Source organism: Synchiropus splendidus, chromosome 4 (assembly GCF_027744825.2).
Source record: "Synchiropus splendidus isolate RoL2022-P1 chromosome 4, RoL_Sspl_1.0, whole genome shotgun sequence".
Classification (NCBI taxonomy): domain Eukaryota; kingdom Metazoa; phylum Chordata; class Actinopteri; order Syngnathiformes; family Callionymidae; genus Synchiropus; species Synchiropus splendidus.
The window spans coordinates 11,964,893-11,991,395 of record NC_071337.1 but is presented as its reverse complement, the minus strand read 5'-3'; the positions used below and the strand labels follow the sequence as shown (position 1 = coordinate 11,991,395).

General features: G+C 41.7%; 4 protein-coding genes across 4 annotated transcripts; 3 read left to right on the top strand and 1 right to left on the bottom strand.

The window, feature by feature from the left end:
- The first annotated feature begins 2,743 nt into the window (after window positions 1-2,743).
- Window positions 2,744-5,239, top strand: fabp3 (fatty acid binding protein 3, muscle and heart). Its single transcript, XM_053861985.1, has 4 exons — window positions 2,744-2,922; window positions 4,023-4,195; window positions 4,709-4,810; window positions 4,889-5,239. Exons 1-4 carry the CDS (start codon window positions 2,850-2,852, stop codon window positions 4,940-4,942), a joined length of 402 nt encoding a protein of 133 aa, XP_053717960.1. The 5' UTR covers window positions 2,744-2,849; the 3' UTR covers window positions 4,943-5,239.
- Window positions 5,240-9,052: 3,813 nt separating this feature from the next.
- Window positions 9,053-12,123, bottom strand: zcchc17 (zinc finger, CCHC domain containing 17). The gene is made up of 7 exons (XM_053862811.1): window positions 12,090-12,123; window positions 10,985-11,126; window positions 10,006-10,106; window positions 9,848-9,939; window positions 9,676-9,776; window positions 9,460-9,608; window positions 9,053-9,381 (listed from the first exon to the last, which is right to left on the bottom strand). Exons 2-7 carry the CDS (start codon window positions 11,121-11,123, stop codon window positions 9,211-9,213), a joined length of 753 nt encoding a protein of 250 aa, XP_053718786.1. The 5' UTR covers window positions 11,124-11,126; window positions 12,090-12,123; the 3' UTR covers window positions 9,053-9,210.
- A 116-nt stretch (window positions 12,124-12,239) lies between these two features.
- Window positions 12,240-17,021, top strand: snrnp40 (small nuclear ribonucleoprotein 40 (U5)). The gene is made up of 10 exons (XM_053863966.1): window positions 12,240-12,454; window positions 13,128-13,257; window positions 13,466-13,559; window positions 14,240-14,405; window positions 14,476-14,598; window positions 15,137-15,257; window positions 15,535-15,617; window positions 15,749-15,810; window positions 16,070-16,173; window positions 16,348-17,021. Exons 1-10 carry the CDS (start codon window positions 12,344-12,346, stop codon window positions 16,395-16,397), a joined length of 1,044 nt encoding a protein of 347 aa, XP_053719941.1. The 5' UTR covers window positions 12,240-12,343; the 3' UTR covers window positions 16,398-17,021.
- An 802-nt stretch (window positions 17,022-17,823) lies between these two features.
- nkain1 (sodium/potassium transporting ATPase interacting 1) lies at window positions 17,824-25,344 on the top strand. The gene is made up of 8 exons (XM_053863967.1): window positions 17,824-17,989; window positions 18,276-18,671; window positions 20,184-20,321; window positions 20,391-20,471; window positions 21,430-21,627; window positions 21,707-21,767; window positions 23,218-23,299; window positions 23,942-25,344. Exons 2-8 carry the CDS (start codon window positions 18,618-18,620, stop codon window positions 23,949-23,951), a joined length of 624 nt encoding a protein of 207 aa, XP_053719942.1. The 5' UTR covers window positions 17,824-17,989; window positions 18,276-18,617; the 3' UTR covers window positions 23,952-25,344.
- The last annotated feature ends 1,159 nt before the right edge of the window (window positions 25,345-26,503 follow it).

Sequence of the window (26,503 nt, the reverse complement as noted above, 5' to 3'; positions counted from 1 at the left end):
GAACCCTGTCATGTGTTGATATCTGCTGTCAAAGCCTTTCATGTGTGCTTCAACTATTTGGATACCTTAACAGCTTTTCTCTATTTATCAAAGCCCTGTTGGCTCTGTCCACTGACTTGTGGTGCCCAGAACTCGAGCCTTCATAGGTCTCTGTCTGATAACCGATGATAAATTCACGTAAAAAATTGGCAGTTAATTATTCATCTTCACATTTTCAATCCTTAAAAAACCCCCAACTATCCATCTCTCTCTCTCTCTCTCTCTCTCTCTCTCTCTCTCTCTCTCTCTATATATATATATATATATATATATATATATATATATATATATATATATATATGCCAACTTGGGCAAATAGAAAAGTCACAACAACATTCACTCCGAACAACAAAACAAGACACACATCATATAATGCAAATGACATGTAAAGCCAAAGCTACAACGCTTTTACTAAAACCTGATTTAATGTAACACAAAATATCCAGAATATAAAAATGATCAACAAATAGATTAGGAGAGAAAGAATGCTGAAAAGCATGCGCTGGTATGGGAAAAGGTCAAGGGTCAAAGAGTCCAAAGAAAAGAAAAGGTTTTTCACCATTCTTTATATATATATATATAGATATATATATATAAACAAGATAGGTTGTCAGCAGCTGTTGGCAAAATGTACTCCGACCACACAAACGGTCACAAGTCTCATACTGCAGCGCAACAGTTGAAGCTCTTGTTTTAATAGTCTATGGTTTTAATGCAATTTGATTTGCTGATAAAACACAGCCAATTTCTGAATAATCTCTGGTTGATTTATGTTTATTCAATGTAGGATTTACGTCATTACTGAAGCCTAATCTGCCGCTGTAGAGATGAGTTCAGGTCATTTGTACTAACTACATGCCTGTCCTTGAAGCAAGACATCCATGGTCAAAGGAATGTGCAGATGAAGAGAAAATTAATGTAAAAAAAAAAAAGTTAAAAAGTAAAAACTGGTGGTTCAGTCCACTTTCACACAGATGTTTTAGGGTATGTGTATAGATTCCTCTTAAATGTGATCGTTCTGGTGTTGAATCTTAAAATGTGATTCATCTTGATGAATTCAAGATAAACCTGTAATGTATTTGTCTTTTCTTGACCTTCATCCCTAGATAGATGACCTTTGTTTGTTTGCTGCTAAATAATCCAGAGAAAGGCTTATCAGTGGTGCTTAAGATGAGCGGCACTCATCAGCAACAGGACCTGATGATGTCATCATCCAAGAAACTCTCCGCTCTACCTCAGGTTTTAACTGACAGCAATGTTTGACGTATGTATTTTCTACCTAAGAACAATAAATACACTGCTCTTTGCAAGAGGTCAAAGGGAAGGTAAAAAAAATAGATTTTCATTTAAAATACACCACCATCTGCCCAGCCAGCCGTCATGTCCGTGTGTGTGCACAACACACATCACTTTGTCACCTCGGATAGTCACAGTGAGTTCAGCTCATCGAGGGTAAACCCAGATGTGAACTCCATGCACTATCTTCTATGGACAAAGCAGTAAAGCAGCATGGATAGCCTTGTTGTCTTCTGTTACACTTGCGAGCCACCCCCTCCTCTGCAAGAGGATCAATCACCCCTGCCGCCCTTCTCCCCTCCTCTTGAGGATGTCTTTCTCCCAGGACAGCGGGGGCTTATTCATCTGGCCAACCCCTCCCTTCTTTTTTTTTCTTTTTCCACTTTCCAGCTCTTTTCTTTGGACTCGTAGTTCTCTGACCCTTGACCTTTTCCCATACTTGCGCATGTTTTTCAGCATTCTTTCCCTGATAATCTATTTGCTGATCATTTTTATATTCTGGATATTTTGTGTTACATTAAACCAGGTTTTAGTAAAAGCGTTGTAGCTTTGACTTTACATGTCATTTGCATTATACGATCGGGTGCCCGCCTATTGTCTGAATTGATGTGTGTCTTGTTTGCTGATTCCAAATCGACCATCGAGTGAATGTTGCTGTGACTTTTCTATTTGCCCAAACTCAGTATCCACCAGCCCAGACTAGGCAGTAGTCTGCTGTAGTTATACTGAGTCTATTATGCAATTACATGTTGTAAAAATACTTCAGCTACGTGAAGCACAATGCTACTTTTTCAGCAGTGCCCTCTTGCATTACTTTGTTTATTACCACAAGCTGCTTTACGACTACTGCATTTTGTTAAACAGAGTCAGTGCTGCAGGTTAAAAGCAGTGGTTTATTGCAATGTAATTATATTACATGAGTTAAATAAAATTCGATACTACAATAGTGATTATTTATTGGATGATAATTTTATCTTTGAGATGAATCACCAGTGACTCCACCTGAGACTCTCTGGCTATCAAAACATATCTCTCCTCGTCCTTTATCCTTCTGTTTTTGCCAGTGTTTTGGTCAGCAGGTGAAATATTGTCATTTATGATCGCTATAAATCTTAATGTTGAATAGTGAATTTTGTATCCTGAGCGTGCTATAAAATTTATGTTTGAACCAGTTTGAACCACCACAAAAAAAAAAAAAATTCTTCGACAAAATTTCCCAGTTTGTGAAAGGGGTGCAGTTTACGCGCTATGTAAACACTGTAATCCCGACCGACTCTCGGGATTATCACCAGATGATGAGCAGCAAACTCGGTTTCGTCGCCCCCTTTCACCTCACTCTACACCCAAAACCGTGACGTCACGAACAGCCGGTCTCAATCCAGCCAGTCACAACGCAGCAACGCGTGAGACGCGGACTCTTCTCCCTCCGTCTGTCTGCCTCTTCCCTCACTCCTCTCCGGCCTCTCGGACTCACTCACGCGCACGCTCCTCTTCTCGCACCCACCGCTGCAAACATGGTCGAGGCGTTTGTTGGAACATGGAACATGAAGGAGAGCGACAAATTCGACGACTACATGAAGGAGCTGGGTAAGGGTTTCCATTGAGTCGTGCGCATGCGCGTGGCGCTGAGGATGCATCGTATGAACATGTGGAGAATGTGCCGCGTGAGGTACACGTTTTTCGGTTGAATGGGGAGTATGATCGAGCGAGATAAAAGAGGAGGCAAATGCGTCCAGTCGGGATGGTGGGTGGGGAGCATTGTAAAAGGCCAACTAAGGATGAAGAAAATGGGGGAATAGCCGACCGCGTGGCCTTGAGCGCTGGCGTGGGTGGGGCTCCACGGCACTAAAGCCCCACCGAGAAGTTGAATGGTCAGCGACAGTCTGATTGGAGGACAATATGTGTGACCTTAACTGAAAGTTGCCCATTGTTTGACTGGGGGAGGGGGTTTATTGAGGGGCCGTGTTGCAAACATTCTTTTGAGGTCTTGGATGGGCTCCAAGTCTCGCACATCTGCAGGTTATGTTCAAGAAAAATCTCTGCTCCCAAGACCCACTGACCAGTCTGCACCAATTTGTACCGAGACTATAACCCATGACCCCATTCCTCTAGATCAATGATGTGTCTGCACAGGGCAGAGGTCAAGCTGCCCCGAAGCTACATTCCCATTAGTGTGTCTGTTAAAAACAGACTCTTGGTGAGGAGGCACAGCTCTCTGAATGTTTGTAATATGTCGCAATTTTCATCCAGTTTTTCTTGTTTACATGTTATAAATGTTGTGTACTTTTGTTTCTCAAATATGTCTTTTTTTTTTTTTTGCATTTTTTGCTATGAATGAAACTGCTGGTTAAACAGGGGTGTGCCCCCCATTGACTGGTGCATTGTATATGCTAAAAGGATACGTTGCACAAACACTAACTTGACTGCCGACCTTGAAAAGAACTGGTTGGATGTGTTTAAAAAGGGTGTGATGCTGTAAACCAATGAAATCGCCCTTCGACTCATTGAGCCCGTAATCACATGGGCGCCCAGCCCACAGGTCAGACGGGTCACAAAGATGTTTACAGAACCTGCGGCAGGTCCGTGTGCGAGCCAAATAGAAGGAGTCAGTCTGCATGTTGAAAGAGACCGTGGATCATGTTTAGCCCCTTGTCTTCTGACAGTCTAACTTTGTGTCTCTGAAACAGGCGTGGGTTTCGCCACACGTAAATTGGGCAACATGACCAAACCCACAACTATCATCTCGGTGGATGGAGATAAGGTGACTGTGAAGACTCAGAGTACCATCAAAAACACAGAGCTGAGCTTCACGCTTGGAGAGGAGTTTGATGAGGTCACAGCCGATGACAGGAAGGTTAAGGTGAGATATTTGTTTTCACGGAAAAAAAGATATATTTCTCTGTTTGTTTTTCTCCCTGGATACATATTTGAACCCAGCAACTTTGAAAGCTGAAGCCAATATGACAAACTCACCAAGTCACCATTTAGGTTGTAGCTATTTAGTGCTGTAAGGTTTTTTGGAAGATCATGAGTCACCCACTTGTGCAGTTGGGAAACCAGTGGACAACACAACTCTTGTCAAAAAAATAAACTGCGGAACAGAAATGTGCTCGTGACTTATCCCAAGATGCATCAGGCTGTTGAGTTTAGAGACTGACAGACTTCTACTCACCAATATCCTGAGCTTATCTTGTCGAAAATCACAACATTAACTCAGTCCACTAAGGAAATTGACTTTAAGAAACTACTTAAGGGTAAAGTGTTATTACAGCAATATTTAACATCGTAGTACTGAACATGTTACAGAAGAAAAAGTCATGACATGGAATTCCAGCTGTCAGTGATTGTGTTTGCTTTTTGTGCTTGTTTTTAGTCCTTAGTGACAATAGAGGACGGGAAGATGGTCCACATTCAGAAATGGGACGGCAAAGAAACCAGTCTAGTGAGAGAAGTCAACGGAAACGCCCTCACCCTGGTAAGATTTGCCAAAGTTGCCTCTTGTTTTTTTTTTTTTTTTTGGACTGTGGGACTGATGATCATACCTGTCTTGCAGACACTTACACTTGGAGCTGTTGTTTGCACACGTCGCTATGAGAAAGCTGAGTAAAACCCCATTGTGAAGTCCGCCTGTCACAGTCCCCATCTCTGAATCCCGAAACATCTAAAACATCTCAAACCCATGTCTAGCAAATGCCTTAAATGGATGTTAAGGTTCACCTTTATAGGCCACAGTCAGTGATAAAGAACATTTGAGATCCTTTGCTTGTTCATACCACAGACTTCTGTCCCAAACAATTTGTTGATTTTTGTTGTGTTTTGAATGTTGTGATGCCGAAGATAAACCAAGTAGAGTGTTAAGAATTTGAAACTACTGAGTTCTGTGAATAAAAACGGTTTGAAGGTCTGTTGCACTTTTTCCATTTTTCTTCAACAGTGCGGCTGAGGAGACTATGCTTTATTCAACATTCTGCTACAGACACAAACATCATTCGTACCGTCTCTTAAGCGCATGTCTGAATCTGTATCTGGTCTCCCTAACTTCATCCCCAAACATTTGAGTAACTTGTTTCGCCCAATGAAAACCTGAGCATCTTCTAGTCTGCAACTTCTACCACTGCAGCTTGACTTTTGCGGGGGCATCATTGTCATGTCTGGCCGTGTCCGTCCACATGAATCTGCTGTTTTCTCCCACCGTATCCAATACCTATGATCCGAATTTTATGAAAACGATGATGTCACCGCCCTGTCCACCTCAGCTCTCAGTCCGAAAGTCACCACCGCTCAACGAAAATCTCCAACACTACTGCAGTGACCACCATGAATCATCGACAAGCAACACATTTTCCTGGGCCAGATCTTTTTGTGGATGAAGACGCTTGGAATTTTAGACGGATACATACTGTTGACTGCAGGCGCTTTAACACTAATGGATGGATTGACAAATATATCCATATTAGCTTAAAAGCTATTAAAAATCAATGGAAGAAAAAGACAGGGATGGGTGGAGCCACAAAGTAACCAAACCACTGTGGATTATTTCGACTTACTTCCTGGGTAGTATCTATCTGCTTCCTGCTTTAATGATGAATCATTCATATGAAACACTTTGGTCCATAGTTGTGTGCTATTACAAGCAACTAAGCGGGGCTGTCGCCACTGCGTTCAGGATGGTTGAGGTATTGCAAAGTGAGAATAAGTCAGATTGACTGAGCCGTTCCATTTGATACTTAAAAGACCTCAGAATTCTGAGTCATTCCATTGTCAAACCGTAACCTTCCCTCGTGGTGGTGGAAAACGGAAGGGAGGCTACCAGACATTCCTGCTTGTTTCTGATCATTCACACTCTGCTAGATCCTGGGACTCTTTTGTTTGTTTTATTTGTCTTGAAATGTAGATATTTAAACATATATCATTGATGAGTTGAATTTTATTTTGTTCTTTCATCTGATATGTGATAGTAAGACTTTTATACAGGTCCATCTTTTTTTGAGTTAATATGTCAAAATTTAATTTAATTAATTTAATTCGTGTTGCTCTCTTACATGCCTTTGCCACAGGTCATTTTTAAAATCCCCCTCATACTATGGTCGGCCTGAGCTGAGGAATGGGTTGTTCGGCTCTGGTCTCACTTTATTACTTAAACCATCCACAAAGTCACACGTAGACTCCAGTCTTTCGACGTTTACAGTCTCAGTGACTGCAACTTTTACAGTGAGTCTAATAATAGCCGGTGTGTGAGCCCGTACGAGTGTGTTGCCTTTGCTCTGGTCATGTGAGGGGAAACTTTTACGAAAGCTGGAGTTGGACATGAGTGCGCTCTCTAAATTCAGATCACTCGCTCCACATAGTGGATTGAGGTCACGCGGTTTGGACCGCTTGCCAAGTGGAGGTAGGGTGATGGTGTGAAAGGTTGTTTGACACCGAGTCAGAGGGATTCATTGATTAGCTTTTCATTTGAAGTACTTCTAAACACAGCTGACTAGGAAAAGTAAATCAAGTGGAATTCACTTTCATGATTGAAGAGGCTTGCAATACCATTTTGAGTATCTCACTGTTTTGAGACGATCCAATCACAGCCGATAAAAATGTCAATTCTGAGCTGGATCAAGACTTCATTTCGACTCACGAAATTATTGCAGCGATGGGATTGTATTTCTAAATTGTTTGTTTTAATGTGTAATAATTTGGTGACTTTACAATAAAAACGCATCATTCCAAATGGTGGAAGTGATTGGCGGAAATTATTAGGCGTTGGCACTGACTGAGCTGGATTTACAGCTGGAAACAGATAAGTGGAAAATCCAAATCCAAGATCCAAACTCGGAAGTGAGGCCAGATGGAAGTGAGGCCAGAGCACTCAAAGTGGCCCATTACCTTTGTATAAACAGGTTTAAGGCATCAATGAACCTCTGACCTTGTGAATCATAACCTTAACCATTTCTGAAGAAGGTGACTGGCCTTCGTTTGGGAGGTCAAGCCAAGTGGCATTCTAAACACATGGTTGGTCAAACTTTGTCAAGGCTGCACTCTTGAAAACCACATGGTCAGTGGAACAGACTAATGGCTGGCGGTTTGGAAACATGAATGTCGGGCCTCAAAGACTTTCCAGGCAAGTTCAATCAGCACACGTGGTGTTGAACTACTGTCATCAGAGCACGAGGGCACTTCCTGTTTGTGTTGTAATAACGTCCTGCAAGTTCCTCACTGTCATGGAGGAGTCATTCCTGGCAAGAAGACACCAGATATCTGTAAACAATGCCTGGATCTGGAAAGGGACAGTTACTCCCTGCCATATTGCGTCCACTTGTGTCAGGTTACACATAGTCAGGCGACTCCTCCAGAAAAAAAGGGGAGCAAAAGGTTATTCCAGGACAAGAGAGCATCTGCTACAGTATTTTGGTTTGGATGCTCCACCTACTGGCAGTCGGATTCGTGTGTTTCATTGATGGTAGTGTCAAACTTTTGAGAGCTGTTGAGTTGTGGTTTTATGCAAGTGTGTGCAGAAAGAGTAAAAGCAAGACTGAATGGGTGGAGACATTTCAGAGATTTTGTAAAAAAAAAAAAAAAAGATTTTATTTCAATAAAGAGTTGAAGGTTCTATCAAGTGTTAATAAAAAGGTCTCAAATATCCTTGGAACGTCAACGTTCAATCCGTCGCCTCTTTTCACGCTTAAGTGGACCGATGTCCTACTCATCTCCTACTCATGATTACTGGCTGCAGGAGGTCATGACCACCTTAAAATTAGAGAAAATGAGATACTCACTCCAACAATCACCTGGGAAGTTTGGTCGAATGTAGGGTCCCTTTTTGAACGTTTTTAGCGCATCATAGACAAAGATATGACCTGGTTATGTTCCAGACTATTTACTAGGGCTGACTGTCTGTGTGCCTAAATGGTACTTACCTTTATGAACATGAGGCAATGAATGGAGGGTTGTGTTTTGTTTGTGTCTGTTTGGGATTGTTGTATTTTATTTTCTCTTTTTGTTTCTCTTTCAAACACCTATATACTGCTCAATTTACTGATGTGGACCACAACTGTTGTAAAATTGTCCCGTCACGACAGCACTTTGTCAAACTGGAAAATTTCAATAAAAAAAAGATATAAAGTAAAAAGAATGATCCAATTTAAGTTGAATCTCTTTGCAAAAGCTTAACATCAGGGTAGCAGTGGTCCAGAGAGGACCAAACCCTTTGCTGCAAGTCCACACAGCGACATCTTTTGTGCTTTGATCCGGAAAATCTTTTTAACTTTAACTTTAACGTCCATCAGTACAATCCCTTTTAGTCTCAGTCATCATGAATGATTTGTTTCTGACATCACATTGTTTGATGTGGTTCACCTGGAATTGATGTTCAAAGCAAAATAAATCTTATAAATTATTAATCTGGGCTATTTGGCTTGAATATTTTTTGTCTGTAATTCGTTAATCGAATTGAATCTCTCCATTTAATATATATCTAAACGGGAGGTACATGAATCGATATTTTGGAATAAATATGACAATGTTTCAGTTCATTTGAAAATATATGTTTTTTCACACCCATCTGTGCTCTGAGTACACGTTTGTTTGTTTCATTTCTGAGGTCAACAACGTGAGTGAGAACCAAAAAACGCATAAATGTATAAACATCCCTCTGGCTTAACTGAAGAGCACTGACACTGAAAACTCGACGTGTATGAAGAGAGGCACAAATTATTCTTATCAGTGTAGCTTTAATGTTTATTAAAAACATAAATATCACAGCAGGCCTGCAGTAATCTCATGCTAGAGTTTTTTTTTTTAAGAAGACAGTTCAACATGATCCTAATTTGCTCTCCTTTACAGACTTTATTTGACAAGTGAAAGGGCTGTAATGCGTGTTGGCTACACTCAGGTGTTCTTGTGCGATTTGTGCTTCTTGTGTTTCTTCCTCTTCTTATCGTCTCTGTCGCTGGTGTGTTCGCGCCAACTTCTCTTGGGTTTGCATTCACCACTGTCGCTGCTGCTGTCACTTCCTGACTCCTCGTGTTTCCTCTTCCGCTTCTTCTTCTTCTTCTTGTCCTGTCGCAAACGGAGGAGACATTGCCTCATTTTAACACATGACATTTTAACACTTGTTTCCCGCATGCACGAGTGAACCTTCTTAAGTTCCTTCTTTTTCTTTTTCTCGCTAACAGGCTGTGGTCTGGTTGTGGAGCTGGGCTGCTGCTGTGGCTCTTCTACGTCCTCTTCAGGCACCAGTGCGTACTGCGTGCCGGGAGCAGAGAAGCAATCCTTTGTGAAGTGACCTAATTCAGTGAAGACAGAAACATCATTGAAGGGGTTCTAGATTTCTGGTGGCTACCTATTACACACCTTTGCAGCCACATTTTGCACATGTGGTGTTGAGTACAGCCTCCAGAGTGATCCGGTTGCCTGTGTGGTCTTTGAACAGCCTTCGCCTCCTTGCATCCTGCCTACAAGCAGCCGCTCAGCACATGTATACGTACATACTGTATGAAATGCAACCGTTAAATACACAACATACTCCGCCATGACATTGTTGGGGTCCAGGTCTCGCCCTGTTCCCTGGTTGACGGATTTCATCGAGAAAGACAACTTCACCTTTTCACCTTGAATCTAAGGGCACATGGCAATTGTCGTTTTCCAGCAGAATCATATCTGCACATGTTTGAGTGTGCATACCTCTCTCCCAATGACTTTAATCCATACTTTTTCCCCGACGTCCACAATGTCAGAGGCGCTCTCAACGCGAGTGGCAGACATTTCACTCACATGTACCAAGCCTGGGGAGGTAGAGAATGATTCATAAAAATAGAAACATCTTTGCATTACAATAGCCATATAAGAACAACGCTATATATATTTTTTTCGACAACTAGCTGCTCAACTTTGCAATGGAGGACAAAAAAAAACAGTCACGTCAACGTCACCACACTGAAGGAAAGTATTCACAAAATAATGGTTTCCTTGTTAAAATTAGTGATTTAAAAGGCTTGAAAGGGAAATAATCCCTAAAACAACTGCCAACCAAATCCAGGAAATTCTTTACTCAGCAACACCTGATTCTGCTATGTGCGCATCTCAAGCACGAGTGGTGGCAGTGCTACTGTCACGCTTCAAGCCAGGGTTAGGTTGATATGCCCTTTGTTCATCTTGCCGGTGACCCAATGATTCATCATTCAGTACAGCAATGAGAATTTGAAATGAGGCTGAAAACCTTCACCTTCTGGTGCGAATAACAACTTGGCTGCAAAAATTGTTCTGCATATATCCAGTCAAGTGTATCATGACCACAGTTTTTGCTGAAAATATATGGCAAAATATACTTTTTATTTGCATTTAATAATGATTCTACACTTGTTCAGTAAAATAATATTAATGTGGTAATTATTGTATTATAAGATGATGAAATAAAGTGATATTAATTTTGACAGTTTGATAAGTTGTGGGAAATATACGTGTGATAATGATGAGTATTTATTATGAATGTCAAAATAATTTCTCACACTTTGTTAGTTCTCAATGTAGGGAAAAAGAATGCTCAAAATGTGCTTAGTTGAATAAAAATGTGAGATACACGTTCAAGTAAAAGAACAATATATTTCAACAAGTATTCTCTTACGTAGGTGGGTGACACATTTTCAAAAGCTCTTTTACCAACCTTCCTTCTTGTATCCAGGCAATCGAACAAAAGCGCCATAGGTCTGCACTGAGACCACCTCTCCTTTAGCAATAGAGTATATTGGCGGCAAACCGTCCAGGCCAGCAGGTTCTTGTCCAGGTCCATCACTGCCAGACATTGTCTGTAAAGTGCTCACTGGTTCAGTTTGTTCAGCAAATATAGCTACAGATATAACAACAGCAAAGTCACATCACCAGTTTTAAATATTAGGTAGTCCAAAAAAAAAGCAAAAATGGCAAAACGAATTCACAATAATGCGCAATAAACAACCTTTAGCAACAAGAAATACAATGCAACACTTATTTCGTGAACGCCACATATTCTAAAATATTAAATAATTGGACTTTATGTGGTTTCTATTGAATCTGCTCGCTAATAATTGTGTTTAGAGCACCAGGTTTCCTAAATGATGAACCAGGTAGGAGCTGTACAACGCTAATGTGACATGAGCTCACACCTTCATGTCAAAACCCTGACTTCATGGCCATACAACCAATACCAATTATTATTATAACAAGGCAACAGGACAAAGGTTTGTATTAGGAACACCACAAGCTATGTTGTAATAGTTACAGTCTCCCCCCAAAAAAATCACAAAAAATAATAATGAAACGCGCACAACTGCAGCTCATTCGATGGTGGTGTAGATTATCATTACTTGGAGATGGCATTGGTGGTTTCCTGGTATACAGTATATTATTCAGAGCAAAATGTCCACTACCATTTAAAAAAAAAGCAATATTATTATCATGGTTCAGCTGAACGAAGGAATTGGTAATTGTGTTCCATGTTATTAACACTACGACCATAGTATTAGCTACAGAATAGCATGAACAGAAATGTTTACTTAGATCTTACATCCGCAACAATTCATGCCATTTATACGTCGCTCCAAAGTGGCTCATCCTTCCATAGTTGCAAGGATTCGTTTGCATACAAGCAGCGTTAGCGGTGCTATACCATTTTGTTTAATAATTGCATCAAACAAGGCCGACACAGAAATGGAGTAGTTTAATTTTATTCCACGCGTGTGAGTCGATAGAATGAATGACCGTTTTCTTTTGTATTAAAAAGATACACTTACCTCACGGTTAGCGCTGCTACCTCTTATTTCTCTTCCGGTGCAACGCAGTGCGACAGTAACAAAACCAGCCAATCACTGCAGTAGCTAGCGACGTCGACCAATCACAGTACAAGTCTCAGGCGGAAGCACTTGTTTTGTGCTTCAGTGGCTCCATTCATTCGTTTTCTGTACGTTAGCATCGTATGCACCGGATTTTTGTTGGATTTTAACGCCAAAACGCCAAACTACCGTGCCTTTCAAGTCGAGAAGTCGAAATGATGGACCCAATGAAGAGACCGGCCGACATGGCCATTGTAGCAGCTGATGTGAAACGGCCCCGGACCGAGCTTATAGCCGCTGCTCAAACACAGCAACTCGTGGCTACGGTAGGAAAGATCATGAAATCGTTCACGAAGTTTCCTGTATGTTAACTGACATTCAAGTACAGAAAGTGATAAAGAACACGAGTACAACCCTGCCCACGTATATTCCAATTATATTTTTAGCCTTCTTTATGACTTAATTCCTGAAGTGAGTCTTATGTAAATGTATACAACACGACTCTTCTAAACACCACGTCCCCTTAAGTCAAGACTCCGACGATTATTCAAGTTTGCATCTTTAAAAATTATTTTTTCCTTTATATTTTAATCTGGCACTCGTATAAGTACGTGCATTATAAGTTAATATCAGGACTGGCGTTGCTGTTCATTTGTTGCCAAGCTGCGGGAGGCTGACGTTGCAAAACAAGTCTCTGCTATGTAGTAAGATTGTGGAAGCGTAACCTTCTGTTATGTTTTCGATGCAAAATGTTATTTGCTTTGTCATTAATTGGATTGACATTGACAACATTGGATTAATGTAATATAAGAGTTTAATATTCCTTACTATTTTATGAATGAAATATCAAGACTGAATTACTGTCTGCTGGCTTTTTAAGTGTGTTAAAATTCTTTATAAAGCTATATAAAGTTATTTTATCTTGAATTCATCATCATTCATCCCAAGTATGATGACAAATTCCTAGCCTGCAACAAACTTGTGACTTGTCTCCTACAGGGCCCACCACGCACATCAAGCCTGCAAGCGCCCATCATGCTCATGTCAGGCCATGAGGGTGAGGTCTACTGCTGCAAATTCCATCCCAACGGAGCAACTCTGGCCTCATCGGGATTCGACAGGCTTATTTGTAAGTTATTTTGATGAAGTCTTATTCAAATGTTCTCTCCTGAGAGGCTCTATTCAACACTCTTCATCATCCTATTTCTCACTTGGACGTCAGTCTTTAATAGTACCATTGTAAACATCACACTTTTTTCCTTTTTTGTTGTTTCTCTATAATATCTGAACATTCCAACCATCCAGTAATCATATGGTATCATCTGCTTTTTTTCTAGTAATGTGGAACGTGTATGGTGATTGTGAAAATTTTGCCACGCTCAAGGGTCACAGTGGAGCAGTGATGGAGCTGCATTACAACACTGATGGAAGGTGCGATCGGAACACTGCTCACTTTGCTTGCTACATTAATTGTTCTGGACATTGTCGATGTTAAACTACATTGTTCAGCCCCAAACACTGCTCAAGGATATTCACACACATATCTTGCATACAGTCCATAATAATAATAGCTTAGATTTGTATAGCGCTTTTCAAGACTCCCAAAGTGCTTTACGGAAACCATTATCCACTCCTACCTCAGTCAGACCGGTGGTGGTGGGCTACATTAATAGCCACAGCTGGCTGCCAATATGCGCTGAACACCCCATCCAACAACACGACGCAAGGTGGGTTTGGTGTCTCGCCCAAGGACCCATTCAAACACCTTAGCCCCTAGTATTAATTGTTCGACTCACATTAGGTTTGTCTCCAATGATTTTATTCAGTGTCCATATCACTTCATTGTTTCGGAGCGTAATATGTCATGGCCTAGCATATACCCCCTGGTCCCTGCCATTTCCATTACAGCGCCTCTTTATTTAGGTTAGATTAGATGACCTTTATTAGTCCCACAGTATTTTCAGAATACTGCACAAAAGATGACCACATTTGACACACAGTAAAACCATTTATATTAACCTAAGGTAACCTGTCTTAAAACTTAAACTTAATACTTTTTAGTGTTTGATAAAGTGATCTTTTTTCAAATCAATTCTCCTTGGTCATTTCAGTATACTGTTCTCTGCGAGCACAGACAAGACTGTTGGTGTGTGGGACAGTGAAACAGGTGAGAGGGTCAAGCGTCTAAAGGGCCACACTTCTTTCGTCAACACCTGCTACCCAGCTCGCAGAGGCCCCCAGCTGGTGTGTACTGGGAGTGACGACGGAACTGTCAAGGTGAAACGTCTGTCTACCACATAGAGTCACACCAATTTACCTCCATTAAATATCACTTTCTTTTTTGCAGCTTTGGGACATCAGGAAGAAAGGAGCCATTCACACTTTCCATAACACCTACCAAGTGCTCGCCGTCACCTTTAATGACACCAGTGATCAGATTCTGTCCGGAGGCATCGACAATGACATCAAGGTAACGGCATGGGTTCACCATCTTTATATGAGGTTTATGTAGTGTTGCCTTGCAATAGCAGATTTTCTCTGAATCTATGCATCGAGAATGTTTCTCAATTGTATTTGTTGCAGTTCACCTTTTACTCCCTTAATACATTTCTCTACAATTCTCTATATTGGGCCATTTTTTCAATTAAATTTTTCTTTATTTTGTTCTTAAAATGTGCATGTTGTTGCCCAAAAGAGTTGGACATAATGAATGACTTTTCGCGGCGACTTCATCTTTGAGACAGGCACGAAATACATTTTTCCCATATTGTGTGTGTTCTGTTCTGGAGCATAAACCCTTTTACTGTATAATAAATTGAGTGGAACCCGTCGTCGGAAGCAAGAGTAAATCTAATTTAAAACACACAATTGCCCTTTTGAAGCCAAATTGGACTTTAGTATGAACGCAGTCTTAATGATGAAAGATATTGCTTGATATAATTATGGCTTTAGGGAAACAAACCAGCTGCTTGATTCTGATTAACACGGTTGCTTTTTGTGTTGTGGAGGTCTGGGACCTGAGGCAGAACAAGCTCATCTATAATATGCACGGACATGGAGACTCAGTCACGGGACTCAGTTTAAGCTCGGAGGGCTCCTACCTTCTTTCCAACTCCATGGATAACACAGGTATCACCCTTCAATCATTTTTTTCAAGGGATTAAATACCTTTTACCTTTGATGTTCAACTTTTTGCTTTAGTTGTAGCTAGTATTACAGAATATAAATTTACCTAGAATTTTGAGTAATTCATGTTTATTATATTGTTTCTGTTGCTTGTTTGCAATTGACAGTTTGCTTATCATCTTGAACTCTCCACCATATTGTCATGACTAATGTGAATCATTTGTAGCAAATAGTAGATTTTGCAGTCGTATATTTGACTGTCAAGTCTGATGCTCTGCAGTGCGTATCTGGGACGTCAGACCGTTCGCGCCCAAGGAAAGGTGTGTGAAGATCTTCCAGGGAAATGTCCACAACTTTGAAAAGGTAAGTGTTGAAATCATGCCTGGTTCACTCACTATTGCTAACATATATCAGGTTCACAGGGGACACAAATGTTGTCTTACCTTCATCCACTGATTTTATGTTTTTTTTGTTTTGTTTTTTTTAAATAACAGAATTTACTACGATGCTCATGGTCTACTGACGGGAGCAAGGTGGCTGCAGGCTCTGCCGACAGGTGAGATGTGGTCACATGGTGGACCGATGAACGCACATTGTGTTTTCAAAAATTTTAGTACTGCGCTTTCGTTTCTGCACAAGAGCCGAACTTGTACTAAAGTGACTCCAGATGGTCCAAATGTACATCAGCAATGTTTCCTATAGCCTTTAGTTTTTTAATATTGCTGTTTCCATCGGACATAATTGTTGCACTACGATTTTGGGTTTTTTTCAGACACTGTTATTTCCTGCTATGATGCTATTGTCCATCTTTCTAGATTTGTCTATGTTTGGGACACCACATCTCGCAGAATTCTCTACAAACTTCCGGGCCACGCTGGGTCTGTGAACGAAGTTGTCTTTCACCCAAATGAGCCAGTCGGTGAGTAGAATGTCCACCCAATTTTTCCTCTTCAAATCTGAGATTATGGTTTATTCCTGGTTTTATTTTGGGAAAGATCAGCCAATTTATGATATATGATCTAGAATGTGAAGGTCTTCACATGACGTTGTGTTGTGTGTGGTATTAACGTTGACCACTGTGTTGTCTCAACAGTGCTCTCTGGTGGCAGTGACAAGCGGCTCTACATGGGAGAAATTCAGTAGCCTGTATGATCTGTGGTGTCTGTTTTTTTTTTTTTTTTAATGAATCCTTGGAAATCTGATGAGTGATTTGTAAACTCAGTAATTTCAGTTCGCTCCGCTCATTCATGACAACCATCCAAAGTTTTGATTTTGTAACTTTTTAATAAATTTTTTAACATCTGAAAACACTCTGGATAATCAAGTTCTTACATGCGTGTCTTTCATCACTTTGATTCGCTTTCTGAAGACCCTTTGTCATCTTGGTGTGCGCTTTATTTCCTCCCGATTATACAGTCACAGCTGCAGTGGTGCTCGATGGCACAGATGTTACAGTCTTCTCTCTTGTCAACTTTTCCCCTTCTGACCCTTGTGATAGACAAGATCTCAAGCATTCATGCCTGAGTGAGTACGTCGCCAAAGCTAAACCACTACCATGGTTGAATTTGAAACTGCAAAAAGGTTTTTATATTGTTAGATTATTTTTCTGTAGCACTTTTCTGTGTCATTGTCATATTGGGATATGCATTGTCACTAGATTCCTGCCAATACACAGCCCCAAATGTAATTCAATATCACATATAATGATCCTATTTCTAAATTATATATAGTAAACTCTACCACATTGATCACTGCGACTTCAATTTGAAAACACTATGGCTGTCTACTATTTGTAGCCAACAAGATGTTTGTTTACACGAATAGTTTTAATGTTTTATTTAATTCAATATCTGTCTTTCTACACTGCATTATTATAAACATGTCCTTATTAAGTCTGCTGTTTGTGTGTTACTTCGGCATAATTTAAATTGATTTGTGGGGGAATGAAAAAATAAAATTCCAAATTGTTTTCTTCTTAGCATTGATATCCATGAGGTGTGAATGTTCATTCCACCAGCATCGGTTTACACCCGAGAGACAGAACCTATATGCTGAGTCTGCTACAGTAGTCGTGTCGGACTTGCCTAGACCACCTGACCAGGGAGGTGTCAAGACACCTGAGCCTCCATAGTTGAGAGTGGGATTGTAAATTGATCCTCAAATCGAAAGCGACTTTTGCTCAGCTCCATCCTTCCCTCACTGGTGAACAAGACCCTGAGACTCCTGCATCCTCTCATTGCCATCTTTTGGGCAGAACATTCCACCCGGCTGTGAACCCCAGTGGAGGTTTCAGGCCAGGACTGACCAACGTCATAAATGAGTGATGTCATCTTGACGTCACCTCCAAGTCACCTTCATGAACTTTAAGAATTAATCGTACAGAAATATTACACTTAAGAACTAAAAACACATTTTCAAAAATCGACTCCAGTTCATAGTATTTTTTTTCTTTCAGCTGTCGGTGTCAGATTTCAAAATAAAGTCCCGTGCGTGACGTGGTGCGCCCTTTCTTTTGTGCCTCTGCGAGCGCGCGCGTACACGCACGCAGGTCTGCAGAACGTATGTGGCTCTTCCTCGAGGGGGTCGCGGCGACTGAGAGCCCCCACCCCCTCCTCTCTCTCTCCCTCGCTCACCCCCGGCTCCTCCTGCGCACGCCCCGGCCCCGATTGTTGACAAAAGACGCTGTAAGACGGAGCGGAGGAGCCGCTTCTGGGACCCCCTGAACGCTGGTTCCGGTGAGTACATCGCTCCGTTATGTGGGCTCGGCTCCACCACCAACAGCATCGCTCGAGTCCAGCGTTTGGGGCCGAGAGCGGCTCTTACCCCGGGAAAAAACTGCGAGTCACAACGGGCTGCTTTGTGTCCGCGCTTGGAGGAGCGACACTGCGGGGTCGGTCTCCTCCCCCCGCCGCCCCTCGTGTGATCCGCTATCATATGATGTTGATTTGCCTCTGTGGCCCGGAGCACATTATGGCACTTTTCTCACTCGCTTTGTGTCTTTGTGCGTCCCCTCTCCGGAAGGTGTGGCCGAGGTGCTTCGGTTGTCGGCGGCGGAGGTCTGACCGCAGCAGGCCGGCGAGAAGTGAACGCCCCCCCCCCCCTCCTCCTCCACCTCCTCTTCTCCCTCGCCGCTCTCCTCCCTAAAAACTACCCGCAACTGGTAATTACCGACAGAACCAGCATCCGAGATGGGTCGCCCACAGTGAGGACAGGCGGCAGGCAGGCCAAGCCTTGCGGGAGCAGGCCAGTCCACTCAGCGAGGGATGGTGTGAGCAGCGTCGGCCCGGCAGTCTGGATCTGAACGGGGACTCGCCATTCCCCCGGAGCCTTCGCGGCTCCAAGCCGCGTCCAGAGCCCTCCAAGATGGGGAGCTGCGACGGGAGATGCACCCTCCTTGTGATCTGTTCCCTGCAGCTGGTGAGTGTGTGAGGGGTCAGAGCTGCGGGATATAATTAGAGCGGCGTGCGCTCCACAGCCGCACGGTATAATCAGGCATTTTCGTCCAGCCTCGCTGCACAGTCCGGGCTTTGAGGTGCAGCTGCCGGGGAGCCATGCCACATTACACACCGGGGTGTGGGGCTTGGGATCACAGGGAGCAGGGCTGAGTACAGGCTTCACTTTGAGTCCCGTCAGCATCTGCACTTCTATTCACATATGTTTTGTCAACTCATGATGATATTTATATGTAAATATCAACAATAAGTTAAGAAAAAAAAACTTCCCTAGTTAAATGTTTGTGTTCATTTCACTGGTGACACATAATAACAATGTAAATGTGCAGAACAAAAATGTTTTTAAAAATGACCTGCATTGGATTATCACTGTTCTTAGAAACTGCTGAAATATCTTCCATTTGTCGTCATATTCTGACAACTAAAATCAGTTCTCGGTTTGATAGTACATTGAAATAGCAACCATAGATTGCCCATGTAACTCCTCTGCGAAAGAGGAAAATATATGTATACAACTAGTTGGAACACACATCAAGTTTAATATAAAACACACAAATAATTGTCAGAACATGACCCCCCTTTTAAGAGTTTTAACATATTCTTAACTGTAACTAATTCCAACTGATACAAAACACAAAATAACTACTAAAGGTTGATAGTGATGTCTGGAACAGCCTATCAAGTGGTCGCCACTATTGTCCCTCCAATTAAGAGTCTGCAGAAGTGAGTCCAAATTTAGACCCAACATTTGTTTGTGGGTCTCAAAACAACTCCGCCCACATTACTTCAGGATCCAACTTGCATCCAGCAGTGAGGCGACTTATTGACTTGTTGAGGCTATATTTCAGAGTGAAATGCAGCATTTTTTCTGGGCAACACAAGACCTGATTTACTTGCCACGATGTCCCTGTGGCAAGGTGACTGTTGAACCGTTTCAATTATATTACAATTTCTTAAATTTGATCCAGAAGTATGAAACACACGTTTTTTTTACCTTGTCAGGGAGTGTAGTTGGAACATATATAAACTGAAGTATAAAGAAGTGCAATGAAAAAGACATCAGTCAGTTTGGCTAGGCATCATTGCTGTGCCTCTTTAGGTTTCCCTTCACCCTGACATTATGAGGGGCAGTTGAGTCTCATATAACGTCTCATTAAAAGGTCATTAATCTGACTCCTGAAGTGATGGAGGAGTGCAGTGGTTTGTTGTCCACAGGTTTGGTCTGCAGTGCTGGAGAGTTTTCTCGCTATACTGGTATCAGCCCAAAGATCCTCATTAATTTGGGGGAGCTTTTCAGGGGTGTGCCTCTTTCAGTGAGTGGTGCTCCAGGCAGTTTCCATGGAAACAACAGAGGAAGATGTATGCGCTTGTCCCTGTCGCTGTCTTGGGTTTGTGTGTGCGCTGGCTCTCTGGTGGTGCTTTTGTGTTTGTGGAGCTTGTTTGTATGCTTACCTACACGCGACCTTCTGTCCCTCAGGTGGCTGCGCTGCAGAGGCAGGTGTTTGATTTCCTCGGGTACCAATGGGCGCCGATCCTTGCCAACTTCCTGCACATAATGGCCGTCATCCTGGGCATGTTCGGCACGGTGCAGTTCCGTTTCAGATACCTCATCTTTGTAAGTTCATGCTGAAGATCAAAGCACTTTGTGTCGTACGTGGCGACTGAAGCCCGTGTGTTTTGACAGTATGCAGTATGGCTGGTCCTCTGGGTGGGCTGGAACTCCTTCATCATCTGTTTTTACCTGGAGGTCGGAAACCTGTCTCAGGTGAGAGTTGATACCAAGTCACAAACATTTTATCTTGCGGTTTAGCAGCGGGGATGTCAGGTCACAGCTAAAAGCTAATACATGAAAATATTTCATGGTGTTATGTGGAGGCTGCAGCCAGGACCCTCTGGGTTTGAAGTGAGTTTCTGTCTGTTAGGTGCAGCCTTCGAATATTACCTGGCTTTCCTTCCCATGGTCTTAAAGCATACAACAATTAAGTGAGGATTCATAATCGTCCATAGTTCCAAAGTGTGGTTGACAGCTTCATGCTGTCGATGGTTTATGCAGCGGAAAATGAGACCTAATTAATAGAAATGATGCAATGGATTGTTCCAAGAATCAAACAAGTGAGAGTGGCGAAGCCTCAGCTGCTCCACCGTGATGAATTGGAGTTGAACTACAAGGCGATGGTTTATTTTGTTTCATTGATTTCCCTTCAGCAGAGGTTGACTTCTCAAAAAGAGCAGATGAAGAGTTGGGTCACTGGTCCTTGACTCAGAGAAGTAAAGTGACTGAAATGGCCAGTGAAACTAAACTTTTGTGTGGGGTGTCTTTTGTTTTAAATGTCTCAGTTTTATGTGGGATAAATACAGGCGTAAGACACAAGCTTTGTCTCACAGCTAGCTAGCCCTTGAATGTTGTCAAGTGACTTATTACTACTTATTTTTACTGCTCATAAAAAGACTGGTTTCCACCAGAAAATTGGAATGGAATGTTTTTATAGTCTTTTGCTGACATTCCATTCATCTATTTTTGGTGCAGGTTATGTGACCTAATAGGTCAGAGTTATAGGTGCTTAAAGGAAACCAAATGGATGTTGGACACTGGGTCTCAGGAGGTATTTTGGGAGGTGTTGTGAAGCCTCAGTCAGTGCTGTTTGTGTTGCCTGGAGAAAGAGATGTCCAAGAAGACACTGCCATGTGGAACTGAACTTGCTTGCTGTCCTGTGCTGACCCAGGATCGTGACTTCCTGATGACGTTCAACACCTCTCTTCACCGTTCATGGTGGATGGAGCATGGCCCCGGTTGCCTGGTGACAGCGGTGCCCGGACCCCACATGGCCCCTGACGATCACCATGTCATCAGTGTCTCCGGCTGTCTCCTTGACTACCAGTACATTGAGGTGCTGAGCTCAGCCATCCAGGTCCTGCTGGCTGTGAGTAACCCCGAACAATGGGACACTTTAACAGTGTTCTTTCGATATTGATCTCTAATCGGCCGCTGTCTCCTCTTAGCTGTTTGGCTTTGTGTACGCCTGCTACGTCAGTAAAGTCTTCCAGGATGACGAGGATAGCTGTAAGTATCTTTCAGCAGATAGCAATCAACTGTTTAACACAGTTTGTCTTTGGTGGCGATGCCATGGTGATGAGAATGTATGGGTGGGTGATGTGCATCTGTGCTTGTGCTGAGTAATGGTCGTCCCTCTTCAGAACAGTGCTTGTTAGGCCTCTCATGCTAATGCACTTTGCTCCTGTGGTTTGTGGTTCAGTGAGATTGCAAACCTGATCTTAGCTTGTTTTTGCGATGGTTATTTTGTTATCTACTAAAATGTGTAAACAATATTGAGCAGCCACACTCCACTATTTATTGGCTGCTGTCACTTCACACTGCCATGGTGAAATATGCCATCGCTTTGTCGGCCAGCTCTCCTCCCTGTCGCGCTGGTCTTTGGTTCTGGCACAGTTATCCAGCCTGGCATCACAGCGTGCACACTTACAACTGTTTGCAAGGGTGCTGCCACTGCAAAATGCCATGAACATTAACATAGATAAACATTACTCATATAATATTGGAAATTACCATGTTCCTTAAATTGCTCATGCAGTTTGCAGCAGGGTTATTTTTTGTACTTTTCTACATCATTTTACAAAAAAAAAAATACAATCTCTTAAATGAATCTTGTTCATTCAAGGAACTGAGAAGATACTATGAAAAAAATAACACAGGAGCCTTTGATCAGATTTGCTTTTTAAATCATCTCAATATGGGCTGTTGTTTGCGTCTAATTTCTGGCACGCACCACTTTCAGGACATAACCTCATATGAAATGAAAGAATGTAACGTTAACTTGAGCATTCGATTGGTTCCTTGAAAACTTCTTTTAGTGTCGTGGTAGTTTGCTAAATGCTGCTTTCAAAGCATCGTCTCATCCCCAAAGCTCTGCTCTCATTATATAATTCCCCCTCCTCATCTGAGTTGCTTTAGTTAAACATTTAAGGCAGTGGTTGTTGGCTGGGATAGAGTCATTATGTTGGACCTTCAAAGGTACATTCCAAAGTCCACTTCATATTTTTGGAGTGAAAAGGAACATTTTCTGTTCCTTAGATTCATATTTGTTTTTGTGTATTGCTTTTTTAAAACATATCCGAAGTTGTAATGGAACCTAATCATGTATCCTGAACTGCCCCTTTGTTCTGGCTCTCTGGAGCATCATCAGCCTCCGACAGTCAAAGCCTTTTTCATTGAAATGAAAATTGGATTTTGATCATTTAGAAAGCATGCGCTTTCAGTGAGGCTTCAAGTAATGTGCAACTCTTTATCTCTGCAATCTAGATGTGACGGTTCCTAGTGGGGAGAACGTGCGCGTCTGCACTTTGAAAGAGAGTTAATAACGTGGACAAATACATTTGGTATCATTTTAACACCGCACAATAGAGCCTGACCTTTAAGTGTATTAATGCAACCTGCTGAATATCCGCATCAGTACTTTACATTAAGTTGTCTTTTCATCTCTTCCTCTGTGAAGTCGATTTCATCGGTGGGTTCGACTCATATGGCTACCAGCCTCCTCAGAAGTCCTCTCATCTGCAGCTGCAGCCTCTTTACACGTGAGTTTCAAATATAACATCTCTTTATTCTTGTTCTATTTGAGTCGCTTTTATTCTTGGATGAATCATTTATCTCAGGATGGGTATTATCGTCGAAGTGGGCTTGTGGCAAAAGAGCAAGATGGATCGTTCAGAGGATCTATGAGAGGAAGCAGCGCGAACCCTCTCAGTGTATAGAAAGGCGAACTTCAAAATAAAGATACCCACATTATTAATACGGTATCAGTATTAACTCAGTAAATGGAATTTGTTCGCATTTTCTCATCCGGAAAACAACATGATTTCACTTCATTAATAGATGATCACATAAATTGTCACTAGATTAACATTTTTAAACTCAATTAATCGCACTGAAGCTGAGTTAACTTGCGATTATGGAAAATTAATCATGCATTTTGTGTCTGTTCTGAATGTAACAAAGATTTTATCAAGACAAGAGTGGCCAATGATGTAACATTTGTTTACTACAACAACCCACATGACAGATTGTTTATATTTTTACAAAATGATCATAATGGAAAACATCTGAATGAATGCAGTCTAGAAAAGAATAGTTGATGTCAATAATAAATGTGCTTGTGTACAAATTATATGTCGATGATATGATATTGTAATAATAAAAACACTTTTTTTGTATTCCAGAGCTGGATAATGGTTGGTAGCGCCCTCTTCACACCAATCCTGACAGTGTCACTGTGGACGAGGAACATCGGTTGACCCGACAACACTCACTTTTGTGTGTCACAGTTTAGCTGAAGACTGGACTTGAAGCCCCAACCCGAGGGGTGGATGTGTGTGTGTGCCCGAGAGTCCAATGAGTACAGGTCGATGAAGAACCAGCACGGAGAACTGAGATGAATGAAAGGAAAGCAGAATGAGTAATAAAAGATAGCACATTCACAAAACTGCCAACTCGCAACACTCCCACACGTGTGTCTGTGTGTGCGTGTGAGTAATATGTGTGTGTAACTGTGTGACTTCACAGGACTAGCTGGTGCTTTTTTTTTTCACCATGAACTCTGGCCACTTGGTGCCCCTGTGCATTTTTAAGGGGCGCTTACGTGTGGGATGCTGGGAGGGGGCGGGGGGCACGGCTCGTACCTGTTGTTGTTTTAGAATGTGATGGTGTCAACTAGAGCAGTCGTTTGATCCCAAATCCTAAAGCCATCATCCTTGGTAGCTATAATTCACAGAGGTGTTCGGAACATGCTCACTTGTATCAGCAATGTCATAGAAGCAGGCGATAAAACTCCCAGCGCCTCAGTATGCAATTACCTTGTCATAGGGTGTGATTTACAGAGCGGGTAATTTTGGTGCACGCACTGACAACTTGGATGATCCAACTTCTTTGGCGTGATGTTTGCACGGATGATAACATCGTGGTGCCTTTGAGGACAGGCTCTGCCTTCAGGCAGCTCCAAGTATTTAAAATTAAATGTAGCCCCTAGATGTTGACAGGATTTGAGCCGGGACCGTTCCTATCATATTCATCTTTGAACACAGCTCATTTTCCTGCTGACGGCACCGATAATAGTACTACTAAAGCACAGCCACGAATCTTTCTTACGGCCATATGATGTGAAGTGCTTCCCTCAAGCTCGGTGGCTCAGGCTTAAACCTGCATCTCCATGAATCTGTTTATCTCTTTTCACTTCTCATTCTGGATCAGATTTGAAGGTGGCTTTAGGATCTGGCTTCGATTTGTCTTTTGGGAAGGGGCGGTGGGGGAGGGGGGTTCTGTCATGGGATGCTGTGCATGTAAATAACCAGCCAATGATTGTTTTGTCTATTTTATTTAGGACAGGAGAGTGCATCTCTGGGGGGAGTGGGCTAGGGTGAGAATGAAAGAGATTTTCTTCATACCCTTTTCTCCTCTCTTTCCATCCTGTGAGATTCAATTGAATATTTGCACCTGTGCAGAGTCACCTGGTGAACAACTTGCATGTTTTTGTTTTCTAATCTGATGGAGGAGTGAAAATAGGAAATGGGTATGAGGTGAATGTCTTTATGGGGATTAAGGAGAGGTTTGAAATAATAAAAACACTTTATACGTAAAACAAAATCAGTTCCTTTGTCATTTCTGCCTGCCACGATGACTAATTACCTTAAGTGCTTTTGTCCAATTTCCCAAATTACATAGTATTAAGTATAGGATTATGAAGCAGGGAATTACAGATTAGTTTGGTTTAGGCTTGGACATTGCAGACATATCAATATATTTTTACATAATTAAATGATGTATTTTGTAAAGCCATGTGACTCTACCTAGCTAAAGATAAGAGGATAAATCAAAGCATTTTTTTCTGTGTTTAAATTTAATCAGGATTTATTTTGTGAAGAGTTGTTTTACACATTTCATCACCATTCTCTGGAGTCCTTTTTTTCTTATCCTCTAAATTCTTCTTTTCTTCACTACTGCAAGTAAATAATTAAACATTTGTATAAGGGAAAAAGGGTTCTTTTGAGCAATTACACTGTAATGCCATTGAAGTCTCATTGACCTTAACTGTGACATGACTGGACGTCTTTTAGAAGACCAGATTCACATGATTGACCTTTTAGACTTATTAGTGTGAATGACCCAAGAGATGGTCGAGCACAAGATGTAGCATAGTCATGTGAAGCATGCCGTGCCAAGGATCCGGGAGGGAAACGTGTCGCATACGATGGACTCTAGTAAGGAAAGAACAAGCCGATAAATGCAAATGTAATAGCTTTTGTTGTGCTGGGCCTATGCATCTGTGTGAAGGTGTGGAGTAGAGACATTGTTGCTTCAAAATAAGAGGAGCTAGAAGAGGTGGTTGGACCAATTCTGTCCGTTCAGTGGAGAGTTTTCCGGTCAAGCAGGGACTAGAAGCACAGCAAACTACTTGCTTCAGGAAATACAATAGAAAATTAAGAGTGAAAATGAATGTAGCCAGTTCATAAAACATGTACAGAAAAATGTTCCATTTAAAGTCAGAAAAAGCTAAAAACATGAATGATTCAAGTGAATTTTATTGGGAAGAAAAAAATCATTTCTGATATTTGATTTGAACAAGTACAAAAACAAGACAAACATGTTACCATATCACAAAGCATGTTGAAAATTGTAAGCGCTATCACAAATTATATTAATAATGAACTGGAAATGTCACCTTAAACAGCAAATACATTGAAAGAGCCAACATCAGTTGACATATTTATACTCTCATAATTACTATG

Coding starts and splice junctions, on each gene's coding strand:
- fabp3 (XM_053861985.1), top strand. CDS start 2,850: ATGGTCGAGGCGTTTGTTGGAACATGGAACATGAAGGAGAGCGACAAA. Junction 2,923..4,022: donor CGACTACATGAAGGAGCTGG/GTAAGGGTTTCC, acceptor TCTCTGAAACAG/GCGTGGGTTTCGCCACACGT. Junction 4,196..4,708: donor CCGATGACAGGAAGGTTAAG/GTGAGATATTTG, acceptor GCTTGTTTTTAG/TCCTTAGTGACAATAGAGGA.
- zcchc17 (XM_053862811.1), bottom strand. CDS start 11,123: ATGTCTGGCAGTGATGGACCTGGACAAGAACCTGCTGGCCTGGACGGT. Junction 9,940..10,005: donor TTAAAGTCATTGGGAGAGAG/GTATGCACACTC, acceptor ATGTGCCCTTAG/ATTCAAGGTGAAAAGGTGAA. Junction 9,777..9,847: donor CCCAACAATGTCATGGCGGA/GTATGTTGTGTA, acceptor GGCTGCTTGTAG/GCAGGATGCAAGGAGGCGAA.
- snrnp40 (XM_053863966.1), top strand. CDS start 12,344: ATGATGGACCCAATGAAGAGACCGGCCGACATGGCCATTGTAGCAGCT. Junction 14,599..15,136: donor GCATCGACAATGACATCAAG/GTAACGGCATGG, acceptor TGTGTTGTGGAG/GTCTGGGACCTGAGGCAGAA. Junction 16,174..16,347: donor TCACCCAAATGAGCCAGTCG/GTGAGTAGAATG, acceptor TTGTCTCAACAG/TGCTCTCTGGTGGCAGTGAC.
- nkain1 (XM_053863967.1), top strand. CDS start 18,618: ATGGGGAGCTGCGACGGGAGATGCACCCTCCTTGTGATCTGTTCCCTG. Junction 20,322..20,390: donor GTTTCAGATACCTCATCTTT/GTAAGTTCATGC, acceptor GTGTTTTGACAG/TATGCAGTATGGCTGGTCCT. Junction 21,768..23,217: donor CCAGGATGACGAGGATAGCT/GTAAGTATCTTT, acceptor TCCTCTGTGAAG/TCGATTTCATCGGTGGGTTC.